The 17,466-nt window shown below is 42.2% G+C and overlaps 2 protein-coding genes across 2 annotated transcripts; both read right to left on the minus strand.

Annotated features, from left to right (window-relative positions):
• Positions 1-1,024: 1,024 nt before the first annotated feature.
• Positions 1,025-12,587, minus strand: LOC103510749 (rho GTPase-activating protein gacF). The gene is made up of 10 exons (XM_026824720.1): positions 12,553-12,587; positions 11,832-12,027; positions 10,296-10,399; positions 7,818-8,652; positions 6,746-7,125; positions 5,940-6,379; positions 5,446-5,552; positions 3,469-3,597; positions 3,032-3,282; positions 1,025-1,100 (listed from the first exon to the last, which is right to left on the minus strand). The coding sequence occupies exons 1-10, from the start codon at positions 12,585-12,587 to the stop codon at positions 1,025-1,027; spliced, it is 2,553 nt and encodes an 850-aa protein (XP_026680521.1).
• A 135-nt stretch (positions 12,588-12,722) lies between these two features.
• Positions 12,723-14,919, minus strand: LOC103510750. The gene is made up of 4 exons (XM_026824721.1): positions 14,705-14,919; positions 14,095-14,141; positions 13,543-13,614; positions 12,723-12,920 (listed from the first exon to the last, which is right to left on the minus strand). The coding sequence occupies exons 1-4, from the start codon at positions 14,769-14,771 to the stop codon at positions 12,723-12,725; spliced, it is 384 nt and encodes a 127-aa protein (XP_026680522.1). The 5' UTR covers positions 14,772-14,919.
• Positions 14,920-17,466: the final 2,547 nt, after the last annotated feature.

Consider the following 17,466-nt stretch of genomic DNA (forward strand, 5'->3'; position numbering starts at 1 on the left):
CACTTCCAATGTGCGACAGGCCTAAAAGGTGGATTAACAGGGCCTTAGCAGTTATAACAAGGCCTTAGCAGTTATAACAACGTCTTAGCAGTTATACCAACGTCTTAGCAGTTATAACAGGGCCTTAGAAGTTATTACAGGGCCTTAGCAGTTATAACAAGGCCTTAGCAGTTATAATAGGGCCTTAGCAGTTATAACAAGACCTTAGCAGTTATAACAAGGCCTTAGCAGTTATAACAAGGTCTTAGCAGTTATAACAGGGCCTTAGCAGTTATAACAAGGCCTTAGCAGTTATAACAGGGCCTTAGCAGTTATAACAAGGCCTTAGCAGTTATACAAAGGCCTTAGCAGTTATACAGTGACGTTAAACGTCTAGAATAGCCACGATGATCAACATTCACTACGGAGCGGTACGTCAGGAAGAAAAAGAAGTTAAACATCTGAGTACCAACAGTTTTAACAGCAAAGGTTAACCCAACAGTTCACACATCAAACGGCTTGTAACTGCAGGTACCAGCCTAATGTTTCAGACACAGTTTCAACTGTACATATTTCAGACAGAGATGGGCCCAATAATTCAGACATTGACGGCCGAATATTTCAGACAGAAAGGGCCTAATCTTTCAGACATACACAGGCCCAATATTTCAGACACAGGCCTAATATTTCAGACATAGACAAGGCTTTGTTTACTCTTAAAATGAAGATAGGCTCTCCAAGAAAAAAAGAAAAAAAAAGTTAAACATCTAAGTAAGTACCAACAGTTTAAACTGTAGTGACCGGCCTAATGTTTCAGACATAGGCTAACTTATAACTTGTTAAACATCTAAGTAAGTACCAACAGTTTAAACTGTAGTGACCGGCCTAATGTTTCAGACATAGGCTAACTTATAACTTGAAGTGTATGTCGGACCATTATCTCAGACATATAATGGCTGGGTGGTCAACAGTTCAGACATGGTCCCGCCCAATATTATTCCCACAGTTTTAACTGCAGTGGCCAATATTTCAAACAGTTTTCACTTCAGCCCAATATTTCAGACGCAGGACCCAGGGCCTCGTCTGCGGATATGCTGTTGCTGTCATCCTCGTGATGCCATCTGAAAGAGAAAGAGAAACAATTTATTATGTTGCCAGCCTAGTTAGTTTAGTTGGTAGTGCGTATGCCTTGTAAGCGCTAGGCCGCGGGTTCGCGTATGCCTTCGGGGCGGATTTCATTTTGAACGAATAATAGTTGTTCTCGGAACGGCTGGTTTTTTCTATCCTGTCTTCCTTTTGGCTTCGTTTTGGGGGTTGTCATAAGCATCAATAAAAACAAGCTACAGCCAGCTAAGTGAGCTAGAGCAGGGGTTCTCAACCTTTTAGTAAACACGTACCACTTGAAATTTTCAGAGATTTTGATGTACCACCTAATATTTATAGTAGTAGTAGTAGTAGTAGTAGTAGTAGTAGTAGTAGTAGTAGTAGTAGTAGTAGTAGTAGTAGTAGTAGTAGTAGTAGTAGTAGTAGTAGTAGTAGTAGTAGTAGTAGTAGTAGTAGTAGTAGTAGTAGTAGTAGTAGTAGTAGTAGTAGTAGTAGTAGTAGTAGTAGTAGTAGTAGTAGTAGTAGTAGTAGTAGTAGTAGTAGTAGTAGTAGTAGTAGTAGTAGTAGTAGTAGTAGTAGTAGTAGTAGTAGTAGTAGTAGTAGTAGTAGTAGTAGTAGTAGTAGTAGTAGTAGTAGTAGTAGTAGTAGTAGTAGTAGTAGTAGTAGTAGTAGTAGTAGTAGTAGTAGTAGTAGTAGTAGTAGTAGTAGTAGTAGTAGTAGTAGTAGTAGTAGTAGTAGTAGTAGTAGTAGTAGTAGTAGTAGTAGTAGTAGTAGTAGTAGTAGTAGTAGTAGTAGTAGTAGTAGTAGTAGTAGTAGTAGTAGTAGTAGTAGTAGTAGTAGTAGTAGTAGTAGTAGTAGTAGTAGTAGTAGTAGTAGTAGTAGTAGTAGTAGTAGTAGTAGTAGTAGTAGTAGTAGTAGTAGTAGTAGTAGTAGTAGTAGTAGTAGTAGTAGTAGTAGTAGTAGTAGTAGTAGTAGTAGTAGTAGTAGTAGTAGTAGTAGTAGTAGTAGTAGTAGTAGTAGTAGTAGTAGTAGTAGTAGTAGTAGTAGTAGTAGTAGTAGTAGTAGTAGTAGTAGTAGTAGTAGTAGTAGTAGTAGTAGTAGTAGTAGTAGTAGTAGTAGTAGTAGTAGTAGTAGTAGTAGTAGTAGTAGTAGTAGTAGTAGTAGTAGTAGTAGTAGTAGTAGTAGTAGTAGTAGTAGTAGTAGTAGTAGTAGTAGTAGTAGTAGTAGTAGTAGTAGTAGTAGTAGTAGTAGTAGTAGTAGTAGTAGTAGTAGTAGTAGTAGTAGTAGTAGTAGTAGTAGTAGTAGTAGTAGTAGTAGTAGTAGTAGTAGTAGTAGTAGTAGTAGTAGTAGTAGTAGTAGTAGTAGTAGTAGTAGTAGTAGTAGTAGTAGTAGTAGTAGTAGTAGTAGTAGTAGTAGTAGTAGTAGTAGTAGTAGTAGTAGTAGTAGTAGTAGTAGTAGTAGTAGTAGTAGTAGTAGTAGTAGTAGTAGTAGTAGTAGTAGTAGTAGTAGTAGTAGTAGTAGTAGTAGTAGTAGTAGTAGTAGTAGTAGTAGTAGTAGTAGTAGTAGTAGTAGTAGTAGTAGTAGTAGTAGTAGTAGTAGTAGTAGTAGTAGTAGTAGTAGTAGTAGTAGTAGTAGTAGTAGTAGTAGTAGTAGTAGTAGTAGTAGTAGTAGTAGTAGTAGTAGTAGTAGTAGTAGTAGTAGTAGTAGTAGTAGTAGTAGTAGTAGTAGTAGTAGTAGTAGTAGTAGTAGTAGTAGTAGTAGTAGTAGTAGTAGTAGTAGTAGTAGTAGTAGTAGTAGTAGTAGTAGTAGTAGTAGTAGTAGTAGTAGTAGTAGTAGTAGTAGTAGTAGTAGTAGTAGTAGTAGTAGTAGTAGTAGTAGTAGTAGTAGTAGTAGTAGTAGTAGTAGTAAGAATATGTAAAGAATGAAAGAATAAACTTATTATTATTACCTTTTCGTAGGATTCGTGGGGGCGTGGCTTGTAGGATTCGCGGGATGGTGGGCTTGGCTTACGGGTGTAGGATTCGCGGGGGCGGGATGGTGGGCGTGGCTTACACGGGTAGGATCTGTGAGAGACGCTTGGCTGGCGTGGTTTACAGCTGTAGGATTCGTGGGAACAGGATGTTGGGCGTGATTAACAGTAGTATTCGCGACAGTCCCGTGGCTGGCATGACTTGGGGTAGAATTCGTGACAGTCCAATGGTTTACAGGGGTAGGATTCGTGGCGTGGTTTGGCGTAGGATTGGTGAGAGACGAAGACGGAGGTGGTATGACCAGTGAGACGCTCTCGCTCACACAGTGTTGACTTCTAATGATCACAGTCTGTAGGAGAGAGAGAAATTGTTAACTCAGAATTAAGATTAAACTAGAATTCGTGACAGTCCAATGGTTTACAGGGGTAGGATTCGCGGGAGGGTGGGCGTGGTTTGGCGTAGGATTGGTGAGAGACGAAGACGGAGGTGGTATGACCAGCGAGACGCTCTCGCTCACACAGTGTTGACTTCTAATGATCACAGTCTGTAGGAGAGAGAGAAATTGTTAACTCAGAATTAAGATGAAACGGGAATTTCCCTATTTACCTGCCTCGGTGGTGTAGTGGTCAAGGCGCTCGCCTGGTAAACAGGAGGGCGTGGGTTCAATCCCAGCCGAGGTATGGAATTTTATCCTCAATATAATTTGAGAATTTGACCACAATAATAGTAGTAGCCTACTGCTGGAGTAAAGGGACTTATCAGTCCTATGCGAGCAGTAAAAATAAGCACTATTATTATCATATAGGTAGGTACCTACGTAGGTAGTGTTTACATAAAGCGGAACTTTGAGCAGGGATGTTTGGTATGTGGAGATCATACTATTCATATTATTCTTCTCGATCGAAATAAATGTGCCAGCCTACTTAGCTTAGTTGGTAGTGCGTCTGCCTTGTAAGCGCTAGGCCGCGGGTTCGATTCCCGCCCAGGGCGGATTTTATCCTGATGGGATAATGTTCGTTCTCGGAAACGGCTGGCTTTCTCCTATCCTGTCTTCCTTCTCTCTTCGAATTCGGGACGATAAGACCATAGCAGTTACAGTTCACTCTGTCAAACCCCTTAAAAAAAATGTACATGTACGAAAAAGTAACTACTTGAATAAGTGCATGATAAAAAAAAATGGAATGAAAATATCTAAATTTGAAAATAGGTATAAGTACCTAAGCTGATATTGAAAAATAGTGATAACAAAATGCGTAGATAGGTACCTATTCGATCTATTTGAGCCCCTAACCCAAATCCCTATGGTAATAAGCCCACAGCGCGTCGTACGATATTGGTAGATGACGTCATCACAGGAGTACAGTGTTGTCGCTAGGTATGATATCGGCGGGCTTGAGACTCTCATGTTCCGAGAGCTGTATCTCACGATCTAGTGAACGCATTTTCTTCGTTATAGTCTCAATATTTTTTTTAATTTTCATAGTTTTTTCTGAGATAATAAAAAAAAATCATGAGAATCACCAATTTCGTTCAGGACAGTCACACTACTTTCACGTCACGTGAATCATGAACGAGATTACCTACAATATTATGTGGGAAAACTTTGAACTACATCTTTTCGACTCCCCATGACTTCTACTGACGTGATGTGACTCCTTATAAGTTTGTAAATAAGGACTCCTTAGTTCGTCGCCTGACTTTGCTGATATCGGTACAAACTTTTACCTTCACCTCCTTACCTCACTTGACATCTTGAATCTTTATCTTTTCCACCGGACACTCTGAGATACCTCTTCCTCTTCTTCTCCACCACATCCTTGTCCTCCTCTTCCTCTTTCATCTCCTTCCCTTCCATTTTCACCTCCCTTTCTTCCTTCTCCAGCGCCTTAGGTTTCTTCTCCACTCTCTCATCATTCACCTTCGTCTTCTCCTCTGTTCCTCCACCATCGCCTCCTTCTTTTTTACCTGTTGTGTGTTTGTTTACTGGATGACTGATTTGACCGTAGTGGAGGTGAAGTTTTAGAAGGTGAAAGAGAAGGAGGAACTGAATACTGTAGGAAGAAGGAGAAGGAAAATTTGGAGAAAAACGAATAGAAAAGGAGATCTGAGGGAGAAAGAGGAAGAGGAAAAAAGGAAGAGAAGTAAGAAATGTATTGTGAAGAAACTCTTAAGCCGTGTCTACACATAGTCGACCTCGTCGATCGACAAGGTGATCCATGCTGTCGAGACAGTAGGTTTCAGTCGACATCGATCGACGGCCGTCGACTACGTGTATACACATCTTCAGCTTCGCCACAAATAGGTAACTGTTTTAGATTAGATTTTAGGGTAGCGGGACCAAATATTGAACCTCACGATTTCGGATATCAGTACTAAATATCGGGACACTCACCTGTTCGTTATGGGACGAGCGTCGTTTTCGTCGCCGATGTTTCTTGGTTTGAACTAGCCGGAATTCCGTCTCATCGTCCGTCTTTCTCTCTCGCTCTCTGTCCTTGTCTCTATCACAGGTTTTGTGAATAGTCAACCTATTCCACCAAACACAACGACTTAGGCTATTTATGTATATACATGATTACATTCGTGAACAGGGGGTTAGTGTGATACCCAATCCGTTACCGAGTATCAAACTAGAATTGAAAACGGTAGGTTCTGGCTTCAATTCCCGACAGTGTCAATGTTTTTCCGGCTCTATCCTTAGAGTATGGAGTGCACTAAGCCTCGTAAGTTTTTGAACATTAGGCCATTTAATCAAAAAAGAGTCCACTTAAGCTATCTAGGCTGACAAAAGAAGATTTTAGTGTCGGAATAATGAACATTAGGTCATTCAGGGAAAAAGGAGTAAAGCATTTCGACATTTGTGATAATTTCAAACCAAACACTTACCATTGCCGATGAAATTAACAATGTCCGTGTAGTTGAAACAGTCGGTCCGACAGTCCGCGGCGGCACTACCCAGTCGGACCGCCTCCTTTGCCGCCAAGTCGCCGCCCCGATTCAGCAGCTGCTTGTTGATTTCAAAGCCGAATGTCAGATCACAGGGTTGAGCGGCACGCGCTTTTCGATCCAAAAGAACGACGGGCGGCATCGGGTGACTAATGTTCGTGGCAGTGTTCCCGGAGCGAGTCGACCTTAGAAACACGGCACTCCCCAGTCGGACCGCCTCCTTTGCCGCCAAGTCGCCGCCCCGATTCAGCAGCTGCTTGTTGATTTCAAAGCCGAACGTCAGATCACAGGGTTGAGCGGCGCGCGCTTTTCGATCCAAAAGAACGACGGGCGGCATCGGGTGACTAATGTTCGTGGCAGTGTTCCCGGAGCGAGTCGACCTTAGAAACAGATATGGAGAAACTACATTTAAGTATCAAATTCCATCATTACTAAATGGTCTACCAGAGGAGCTTAAAAGAATAGACAATCAGAACGAAATGAAAAAGAAAATACAAAATCACTATCTCGAAAACAACAATGAAATATGAAATGAAATAAATCAAGAATACATAATAAGAAGAAGTTATGGTCCCTAAAAGTACTGAAATGAAAAAGAAAATACAAAATCACTATCTCGAAAACAACAATGAAATAAATCAAGAATACATAATAAGAAGAAGTTATGGTCCTTAAAAGTACAGAAGTACTTAGAGGGATGATGAAGAATATTGTAAAGAATGAAAGAATAAACTTATTATTATTACCTTTTCGTAGGATTCGTGGGGGCGTGGCTTGTAGGATTCGCGGGATGGTGGGCTTGGCTTACGGGTGTAGGATTCGCGGGGGCGGGATGGTGGGCGTGGCTTACACGGGTAGGATCTGTGAGAGACGCTTGGCTGGCGTGGTTTACAGCTGTAGGATTCGTGGGAACAGGATGTTGGGCGTGATTAACAGTAGTATTCGCGACAGTCCCGTGGCTGGCATGACTTGGGGTAGAATTCGTGACAGTCCAATGGTTTACAGGGGTAGGATTCGTGGGAGGGTGGGCGTGGTTTGGCGTAGGATTGGTGAGAGACGAAGACGGAGGTGGTATGACCAGCGAGACGCTCTCGCTCACACAGTGTTGACTTCTAATGATCACAGTCTGTAGGAGAGAGAGAAATTGTTAACTCAGAATTAAGATTAAACGGGAATTTCCCTATTTACTTGATACATAGGTCAATATTTCACACTGTTATAAGGGAACGGATAGCCCACTGGTAACGCGCTTGCTTGCCATGCAAAAGGTCCCGGGTTCGAATCCCACCTTAAAAATTTGTACTCTTTTTAGGATTGAAAATATTTCAACGGGCAACTTTCTGGTATTCTCGTGTTGACCCAGCACCTGAATGGGAAGTACTGTCTCTTATCGCCCATCTGATGAGAGGCATACTACGCAATAGAATAGAATAGAATATTACCTTGTTTAGTCCTGCTCGAATGCAGGACTAAAAAGTCCCGTTTTGACCCTAGCAGTCTAAAAAAAGGTCCTCGTGTAAATTTATGTGGTGTTAACAATTGTACAATAACATAATTAATAAAGTAGACCTTGTGTAATTATGGTACGCGAATGGCGCATGCTATGCGACAAAGACCCACATGCAGTTGTTTCATTGTTACGAAATAAAACGACGATGAACACTCATCTTTTCCCCCCCCCCTAAAAAAAGACAGGAGATAGGAGAAAATTTGCCCCGGGAGGGAATCGAACCCGCGGCCTAGAGCTTACACGGCAGACAACCTACCAACTAAGCTGACAAACGAAAAGTTAAAGAAGAAGCAGAGTGTCTCACTCACCTTTTCTACGGTAACATCTACAGGGTTGACTTGGGGCGCGGAGGGGCAGGGTGGGGGCGGTAGATTGAACTCTACAAATACATCACAGTTAGGCGGGGGGCTGGGGGCCCTGTGTTTGTTGTTGTTGTTCAGACAGAGGGTCACCGACTCATAGGGTTCGCCGTTACACAGGGGTTGTCTGTGCCCTGGAGGTTCCAAAGACCCATTCACCAGGGGGGCGAGGCTCCCCAGGGGGGGCTCACTAGTACTATTGCTATTTACATTGGTAATGGAGGCCCGCCGTGGGCCGCTTTTATGCCAGTCTTTCGTTTGGGCGTCCCGAGGTGTCGGCCCGTTTGGTTTGGTTTCCGGACTACAGGACCGCGTGGCGGTGTGCCGACGGCCGCTAACATTGGCGGCATTAGCGGCCAAGTTGATGTTGTTGGCGGCCAAATTGATCGTACTATTCGGTGTACTCTGCGTGAGAGGGGTAGGTCCAAGTCCTGGCTCATGAACTGAAATACTCGAGGAGTGACAGGAAGCGGACTTTTGTTTCGGCCCCGCAGGGTGCTTGCCTTTCCCAACGGAGTTGTTCCCGACGGAATTGTTGTTCATTTCCGCACCGCTAGGGGTCAAACCAGCGCTAGCCTCTACATGCTTTCCTTTCCCAACAGAGTTGTTGTTCATTTCCCCACCGCTAGGGGTAAATCCAGCGCTAGCCTCGGCATAACTACCGCTGCTACTTCGCGAATGCCCCGAAGGTGAGTTCGCTTCTTGTCCGCTAGAGGGTGTCGTACCTCGTCTACTCGTGGTGACGGGGAGGGAGTGCACGGAGTCGAGGTCTGAACAGTCAGACCTGTCATCTGGAAGTTGAAGATTTTAATTTGAGACTAGAGACTGGAATGGGTTAACCTTTTGCGGACAGATTCATGTGTCACATGAAATCATGGTTCCGCCATTATGGTAGGAGAAGTATAACTTAGATCTGGCGATACGGTAGGATTCATGTCCAGCATGAAGCTACAGATTTACTCGATACGGTCGGCTTGATTTTTACAGATAGTTGAAGTTGAAGACATAAGCGAGATTTTGCGAAACCAAAATTAGCGTCCCGTTAACTGTACTCTTTAATGTTATTTGACATTTTTTTTTTTCTTTCATTGCAATTTTTTAATTTAGTCCTAAGGATGGCATCATGAGATACTGAAACTTGTTGACTCCTCTCCAACAATAATGTTTTTTTTTTTTTTTTTTTTTTTTTTAAAAGGAAAGCTTGACAAACGAAAAGTTAAAGAAGAAGCAGAGTGTCTCACTCACCTTTTCTACGGTAACATCTACAGGGTTGACTTGGGGCGCGGAGGGGCAGGGTGGGGGCGGTAGATTGAACTCTACAAATACATCACAGTTAGGCGGGGGGCTGGGGGCCCTGTGTTTGTTGTTGTTGTTCAGACAGAGGGTCACCGACTCATAGGGTTCGCCGTTACACAGGGGTTGTCTGTGCCCTGGAGGTTCCAAAGACCCATTCACCAGGGGGGCGAGGCTCCCCAGGGGGGGCTCACTAGTACTATTGCTATTTACATTGGTAATGGAGGCCCGCCGCGGGCCGCTTTTATGCCAGTCTTTCGTTTGGGCGTCCCGAGGTGTCGGCCCGTTTGGTTTGGTTTCCGGACTACAGGACCGCGTGGCGGTGTGCCGACGGCCGCTAACATTGGCGGCATTAGCGGCCAAGTTGATGTTGTTGGCGGCCAAGTTGATCGTACTATTCGGTGTACTCTGCGTGAGAGGGGTAGGTCCAAGTCCTGGCTCATGAACTGAAATACTCGAGGAGTGACAGGAAGCGGACTTTTGTTTCGGCCCCGCAGGGTGCTTGCCTTTATGCCGCCGGCCGCTAACATTGGCGGCATTAGCGGCCAAGTTGATGTTGTTGGCGGCCAAATTGATCGTACTATTCGGTGTACTCTGCGTGAGAGGGCTAGGTCCAAGTCCTGGCTCATGAACTGAAATACTCGAGGAGTGACAGGAAGCGGACTTTTGTTTCGGCCCCGCAGGGTGCTTGCCTTTCCCAACGGAGTTGTTCCCGACGGAATTGTTGTTCATTTCCGCCCCACTAGGGGTCAGTCCAGCGCTAGACTCGGTATGCTTTCCTTTCCCAACAGAGTTGTTGTTCATTTCCCCGCCGCTAGGGGTAAATCCAGCGCTAGCCTCGGCATAACTACCGCTGCTACTTCGCGAATGCCCCGAAGGTGAGTTCACATCTTGTCCGCTAGAGGGTGTGGTACCTCGTCTACTCGTGGTGACGGGGAGGGAGTGCACGGAGTCGAGGTCTGAACAGTCAGACCTGTCTGAAGGGGGCATGGAAGAGGTACGATGGTGACTGTGGTGATGGTGGTGGTTGCGGTCCGGCGAGCTGCGAGCGGTGCGAAACACGTCCGCTTCGTACCTCGTCTACTCGTGGTGACGGGGAGGGAGTGCACGGAGTCGAGGTCTGAACAGTCAGACCTGTCTGACGGGGGCATGGAAGAGGTACGATGGTGACTGTGGTGATGGTGGTGGTTGCGGTCCGGCGAGCTGCGAGCGGTGCGAAACACGTCCGCTTGACTTATCTGTCGACAAAATAGCAATGGTACATGATTACATGAATACAGAAAGAACCAGAAAGCAAGATAGACCACGATTGAGATGGAATGATCAAATTAACAAAGATATCATCAAAAGAAATCAAAATCTCAGTCCCATTGAAAGGGAACAAAAGACATTGAGTACAAAAGCGAGCACGGACCAGGACATTACCAGATATTGCAAAGAAAATTTGTAAAATTGATAGAATTAGTAAAAGAGAAACAAAATAGCAATGGTATATTTGGTACATGATTACATGAATATAGAAAGAACCAGAAAGCAAGATAGATAACGATTGAGATGGAATGATCAAATTAACAAAGATGTTGTCAAAAGAAATCAAAATCTCAGTCTCATTGAAAGGGAACAAAAATTTAATGATAGAACTTGGTGGAGAGGTTTTGTGAATAGTCGACCTGTTCCACCAAACACAACGACTTAGGATATTTATGTATGTACATGATTACATTCGTGAACAGGGGGTTAGTGTGATATCCAATCCGTTACCGAGTATCAAACTAGAATTGCAAACGGTAGGTTCTGGCTTCAATTCCCGACAGTGTCAATGTTTTTCCGGCTCTATCCTTAGAGTATGGAGTGCACTAAGCCTCGTAAGGACATTGAGTACAAAAGCGAGCACGGACCAGGACATTACCAGATATTGCAAAGAAAATTTGTAAAATTGATAGAATTAGTAAAAGAGATTCTTAATCTCAGTAATGCTGAACATCTCCACAAAAAAAATTGTTTCTACACATAGTCGACCTTGTCGATCGACGAGGTGAACAGGTGAATCTATGTTGTCGAGACAGTGGGTTTCAGTTGACATCGATCGACGGCCGTCGACTACGTGTATACACATCTTCAGCTTCGCCACAAATAACATTATGTATGTACATGATTACATTCGTGAACAGGGGGTTAGTGTGATATCCAATCCGTTACCGAGTATCAAACTAGAATTGCAAACGGTAGGTTCTGGCTTCAATTCCCGACAGTGTCAATGTTTTTCCGGCTCTATCCTTAGAGTATGGAGTGCACTAAGCCTCGTAAGGACATTGAGTACAAAAGCGAGCACGGACCAGGACATTACCAGATATTGCAAAGAAAATTTGTAAAATTGATAGAATTAGTAAAAGAGATTCTTAATCTCAGTAATGCTGAACATCTCCACAAAAAATTGTGAAGAAACTCTTAAGCCGTGTCTACACAGTCGACCTCGTCGATCGACAAGGTGATCCATGTTGTCGAGACAGTGGGTTTCAGTTGACATCGATCGACGGCCGTCGACTACGTGTATACACATCTTCAGCTTCGCCACAAATAACAACTGTTTTAGATTAGATTTTAGGGTAGCGGGACCAAATATTGAACCTCACGATTTCGGATACCAGTACTAAATATCGGGACACTCACCTGTTCGTTATGGGACGAGCGTCGTTTCCGTCTCCGATGTTTCTTGGTTTGAACTAGCCGGAATTCCGTCTCATCGTCCGTCTTTCTCTCTCGCTCTCTGTCCTTGTCTCTATCACGGACTCGCACATCTTTCATCCTCTTCCTACCCAGGGCCTCGTCTGCGGATATGCTGTTGCTGTCATCCTCGTGATGCCATCTGAAAGAGAAAGAGAAACAATTTATTATGTTGCCAGCCTAGTTAGTTTAGTTGGTAGTGCGTATGCCTTGTAAGCGCTAGGCCGCGGGTTCGCGTATGCCTTCGGGGCGGATTTCATTTTGAACGAAAGTCCATCCGATAAATAAAACAAAAACCCTCAAGAACATCCAAAATAATTTTCCAAGCCCAGCCACTCACTATCAGGTAGACATGTAGTCATGTACACCTGATCAGGTCTACTTGATAGTGTGTGTGCTCATCAGGCATCAGGTACTCCTGACAGACGGATCTTTTCAGCCGTACCTGTCAGATCTACCTGATAGTCAGTGGCCGGCAGTAGTATGTTCCAAAGAAACGACTGTAAAAATCAGTCGCCAGTCTAAACACCAATCAAGGACAACAGACAACGTTGCTTGATCGTTTTCATTTATTTTTATTTTGAAAAATTTGTGATTTCTTTCCGGAAAGACCAAAAAGGTCGGAATTATTCAACCTCTAAAAAATTCTTCGCTAATGGAATGGGGCTTTACCTTTTCTTTTCTTTGGTTGTTCGGAATCATCCTTGGTCTTTTTCTTCTGCTGGGTCATCTTGTTCTTCTTCTTGCTGCCCGGTTCATTCTCTATAGAAAAATTTGCGATTTCTTTCCGGACAGACCAAAAAGGTCGGAATTTTTCAAGCTCTAAAAAATTCTTTGCTAATGGAATGGGGCTTTACCTTTTCGTTTCTTTGGTTGTTCGGAATCATCCTTGGTCTTTTTCTTCTGCTGGGTCATCTTGTTTTTCTTCTTGCTGCCCGGTTCATTCTCTATGAACAGGAGTAGCTCATGTAGTTCTGAATAGCCACGGAATCCGTCCACTGTTTCCGCTAAGTAAGTGTTCTTTTCATTCTTTGCCTGTCAGGGGAGGGGGAACAAATGGTCCATGTTGAGTGTGCCTTCCATATTTTATAGACATAAGGGTACAGTGTCCATCCTTTGGTGTGTCGACCATATTTTATAAACTCCAAGGTAAGGAGTTCCAAAGCCAGCCTAGTTAGCTTACAGAGTAGGAGGGTAGTGCTTCTGAACTGTAAGCGCTAGGTCGCGAGGTCGATTCCCGCCCGGGACGGATTTTATCTTTAACAGATAAGGCTCTGGGAACGGCTGACTTTCTCCTATCCTGTCTTTTCTTTCTTATTATTAAACGATTAGATCAAACTTTATTTACAGAATAAATATTTACAAATGGTAACATAATGTACATATAAGTACAAAATAAAGTGCTTTCTCCTATCCTGTCTTTTCTTTCTTCGCTTTCGGAACGATAAGACCTTAGCAGTTACATTTCCCTTTATCATACCTCTTGAAAATACATTACTTTCCTTCCTAAAGGATAAGGAAAGTAAAAATACAATATGGATATACATACATACCTTGTGTCGACGCACTTTCTTTCTATCTGTCTGGTTGAGAGCATTTCCGTTCTCATCATAACTAGGCTTACACTGAAATCTACAATATGGATATATGTACATACCTTGTGTCGACGCACTTTCTTTCTATCTGTCTGGTTGAGAGCATTTCCGTTCTCATCATAACTAGGCTTACACTGAAATCACACAACACACATACAATTACATCACTTTCCTTCCTATAGGATAAGGAAAGTAATAATAAAAGTGCTTATTTAAGAGAATAAGAAGACCAAAGTGTCTTACTATTGTGGTCAAATTTTAAAATAATGATGAGGATAAAATTCCATACCTAGGCTGGGATTGAACCCACGCCCTCCTGATTACCGGACGAGTTCGTCCAGATATGAACCACGCGTCCAAATTTTCAATGTGAATGTAAAAATGACAATTTTAAGTCGAATAAACGGGTATCCCCCCCCCCTCTTATGTTTCGTTCAGGCTTTAGGGTACCCTGATGTACAAGGAGTGAAGATAAGGCCAGCCACTCACTATCAGGTACACCTGACAGGTACACCTGATCAGGTTCTACCTGATAGTGGGTGGCCTAACGAAAAGAATTCATGATTCTACGGCATGTTGTGTAAAAGTTTATTGACTAATAATTTTATATTTACCTTGTCTCCTGATGAGACGAAGCCACTGGAGTAGGCATGCAGGGGCTCTGTGAACAGATCAATAATACCCAACACAAAACACAAATTAACATATTTGTAATTTGTAATATGGGCTTTTCATTTTTAACATTGCAGTTTTATAGTAGTTGTATAAGTAGGTAAAATAGTATCTAATAATAACTATACAAATAAATGGTAAACGACACCCGATTACATCAGTCCACATATTATCCTACCTACTTTATTCATAATCATAATAATATTAGATATTAGTGCTTTATTTAGACTGTCGAATTAGGACATGTAGTCCCATTATCTCAACAGTTTCATATTGCACCACTTTATTTATTTAAAATAAAAAAAAAAAGTAGTGAAGTTCTTAAATTCCTCATCTTCTTTTTCTTCGGCGTTTTTCGTCAGCCTCTCAATCAGCCCTAACTAGGGTGATTGCTTTGGACTGACATTTGGTTTTGGCTACTAATTTTACGAGTGGAGGCCCTTCGCACTCAAATTTCAGGCTGGTATGCTCTTTGTTTAAAGTTCCCCAGCCAGACTTACCACTAAACACTTATTGTGGATACTTACCACTAAACACTAATTGGACACTTACCACTAAAGTGGAACGTTGTATGCGGTATAGGGGTAAGCGAGTGATAGTCTCTCGCTGTCAGTAGCATAGACACCTGAGGAGAGTTCACCAGGAACTCGGTAGTCTGCGGGGTCAGCTTGTTATCTGATTGGTGGAAACGTCAACCCATGACAGATCGAAATTTCAAACCACGCCCACAGTGAACGATGATTAGTGGAAACGTCAACCCATGACAGATCCGGATTTGAAACCACGCCCACATCAAATGATGATTGGTTGAAATTTGAACCAATACGCCCACATCAAGCAATGATTGGTTGAAATTTCAATCACAATGAAGGCCCTTCGCACTCAACTTTCAGGCTGGTATGTTCTTTGTTTAAAGTTCCCCAGCCAGATTTACCACTAAACACTTATTGTGGATACTTACCACTAAACACTTATTGGACACTTACCACTAAACACTTATTGGACACTTACCACTAAAGTGGAACGTTGTATGCGGTATAGGGGTAAGCGAGTGATAGTCTCTCGCTGTCAGTAGCAGGCCCTTCGCACTCAACTTTCAGGCTGGTATGCTCTTTGTTTAAAGTTCCCAAGCCAGACTTACCACTAAACATGTGGATACTTACCATTAAACACTTATTGGACACTTACCACTAAAGTGGAACGTTGTATGCGGTATAGGGGTAAGCGAGTGATAGTCTCTCGCTGTCAGTAGCATAGACACCTGAGGAGAGTTCACCAGGAACTCGGTAGTCTGCGGGGTCAGCTTGTTATCTGATTGGTGGAAACGTCAACCCATGACAGATCGAAATTTCAAACCACGCCCACGGTGAACGATGATTAGTAGAAACGTCAACCAATGACAGATCCGGATTTGAAACCACGCCCACATCAAGCAATGATTGGTTGAAATTTCAATCACAAACATATTGACCGAGATCGAGGTCGTACGCCCACAGAAATTTTTCCGTTCATGGGGGAAAATTCGGTACAAAGTGGGTAATTCCGTGCATGATTGTAAGGGATTCCGTAGACAAAAAGGAGGTGGTTCGATACAAGTACGGTTATTCCGTCCACGATAATACGTGATTCCGTATACAACAGTAGTTGATTGACGGGTCCAGGAAAGTGTTAGGTTGGATGGATGAGAACACACAATTGAACACACGTGCGCAAGCAGGGGAGACAAGCAAGAAATGAAAAGAGAAACAAAACGAAAAACAAACGAAATGGTTATTCCGTCCACGATAATACGTGATTCCGTATACAATAGTAGTTGATTCCACGCATTATTGTTGATGGTACCGTGTACCATTTTGGCCCCGGATGAAATCATGTGGGATTGATAGGCCCAAGGCAAAGGTTAAGTAATTAAGGTTGGGTTCATATTGACAGGTCCAAGGGTTTATTGAAGGTTGGGTTGATGGGTCCAGCAAAGGGTTAGGTTCAGGAGTAGTTTTGATAGTAACCCGGTTGTCAAGTATAATAGGGCAAGTCCGACGCAAGTATTAAGTAGTGACGGGTCCAGCAAGGTGTTAGGTTGGACGGATGAGAACACACAATTGAACACACGTGCGCAAGCAGGGGAGACAAGCAAGAAATGAAAAGAGAAACAAAACGAAAAACAAACGAAATAAGAATCAAAATAAGACAGAAATAAAACAAAAAAATAAATAATAAATAAAACATATTTGTAAAGGACTAAAATAATATAAGCTAAAACGGGGGTAAGTAAATAAATATGTGTTGAAAATAAATAAAACATATTTGTAAAGGACTAAAATAATATAAGCTAAAACGGGGGTAAGTAAATAAATATGTGTTGAAAAAAATAAATAAACAAATTACTGAAATTAGTAATTCAACCAAATACTGTTGTTGTTGTTGTTTACTAATGCAAAGGAATTGATTATTAAGTCATTTTCCTAACAACAACCAAATACTAATTAAAAAAAAAGTCAAATCAAAAGTTATTCAATAATAAATTTAAAGTACTTTGGTTAAATTAGTCATTCTCTACTAATGGTAAGTTATAGTAAGTTTCATTTCATTCGTAGTTTTTTTTATTATTATTATTACTTTTTTAAATGATAATCAAATTTGGAAAAAATAGGTGATTGAAAGAAACAAACTAACTAAGTACATACCTACTCGGCAGTAAACGTCTAGTTTAAATACTGAATTTTTTTCGTCTTAATAAAAAGGTAATGCAAAATATATATTACAAAATAATAAAAAAAATAATTATAAAAAAGAAAGTATAAAAGAAAAGATTAACATATCAAGGACGCACACGGCAGCACGGCATACCGTGAACCTATGCTGATGCGTTCGCGTTTGAGGAACGACACTGAGTGCTCACTAGATTAGTTGAACTTTCACCTGTAATAGGAACAAGGCCAAATTAATACAGTTCCAGAAATAGAAAGAATCGACTTGATCTAGATCAAATAATGGAAAATAGATTTCCCTGAGTGAAGAGCATAAAAAAGAATACAATAAAATTTGAACTTCATACAAAACTCTGTCCAGTCTACTGTTGTCCCAAGATTGTTGATCGCGTACCCTATTCCACTCCGGGCCGCCGGCATGGCCCCGGAATTCTTTTTTTTTTTCCTTTGTTTCCAAGCCAATGTTCTAAAAGCCTGTAAATGTTCTTCATCGTGGCTGGTGGTTCTTTTGTCATCCCGGCCGGGCCGGCGTCGAACTAGCGTAAGTCTTGAGTCTCCATTTGCACTTATTGAAAATCTTACTTTTCAATATACGCTTATTAGACC

Source organism: Diaphorina citri, unplaced genomic scaffold (assembly GCF_000475195.1).
Source record: "Diaphorina citri unplaced genomic scaffold, Diaci psyllid genome assembly version 1.1 scaffold639, whole genome shotgun sequence".
In the NCBI taxonomy this organism is placed as follows: Eukaryota; Metazoa; Arthropoda; class Insecta; order Hemiptera; family Psyllidae; genus Diaphorina; species Diaphorina citri.

Bases quoted from the DNA above. Each gene is read 5' to 3' on its own strand.
- LOC103510749 (XM_026824720.1), bottom strand. From the start codon at position 12,587: ATGATTCCGAACAACCAAAGAAAAGAAAAGGTAAA. The intron at 10,400-11,831 runs GTGAGTGTCCCG...TTTTGTCGACAG, and splicing joins GCTCGTCCCATAACGAACAG to ATAAGTCAAGCGGACGTGTT. The intron at 1,101-3,031 runs GTAATAATAATA...TTTCTCTTTCAG, and splicing joins CCCACGAATCCTACGAAAAG to ATGGCATCACGAGGATGACA.
- LOC103510750 (XM_026824721.1), bottom strand. From the start codon at position 14,771: ATGCTACTGACAGCGAGAGACTATCACTCGCTTACCCCTATACCGCAT. The intron at 13,615-14,094 runs GTAAATATAAAA...GTGTGATTTCAG, and splicing joins TCGTCTCATCAGGAGACAAG to TGTAAGCCTAGTTATGATGA. The intron at 12,921-13,542 runs GTATGTACATAT...CTCCCCTGACAG, and splicing joins AGAAAGTGCGTCGACACAAG to GCAAAGAATGAAAAGAACAC.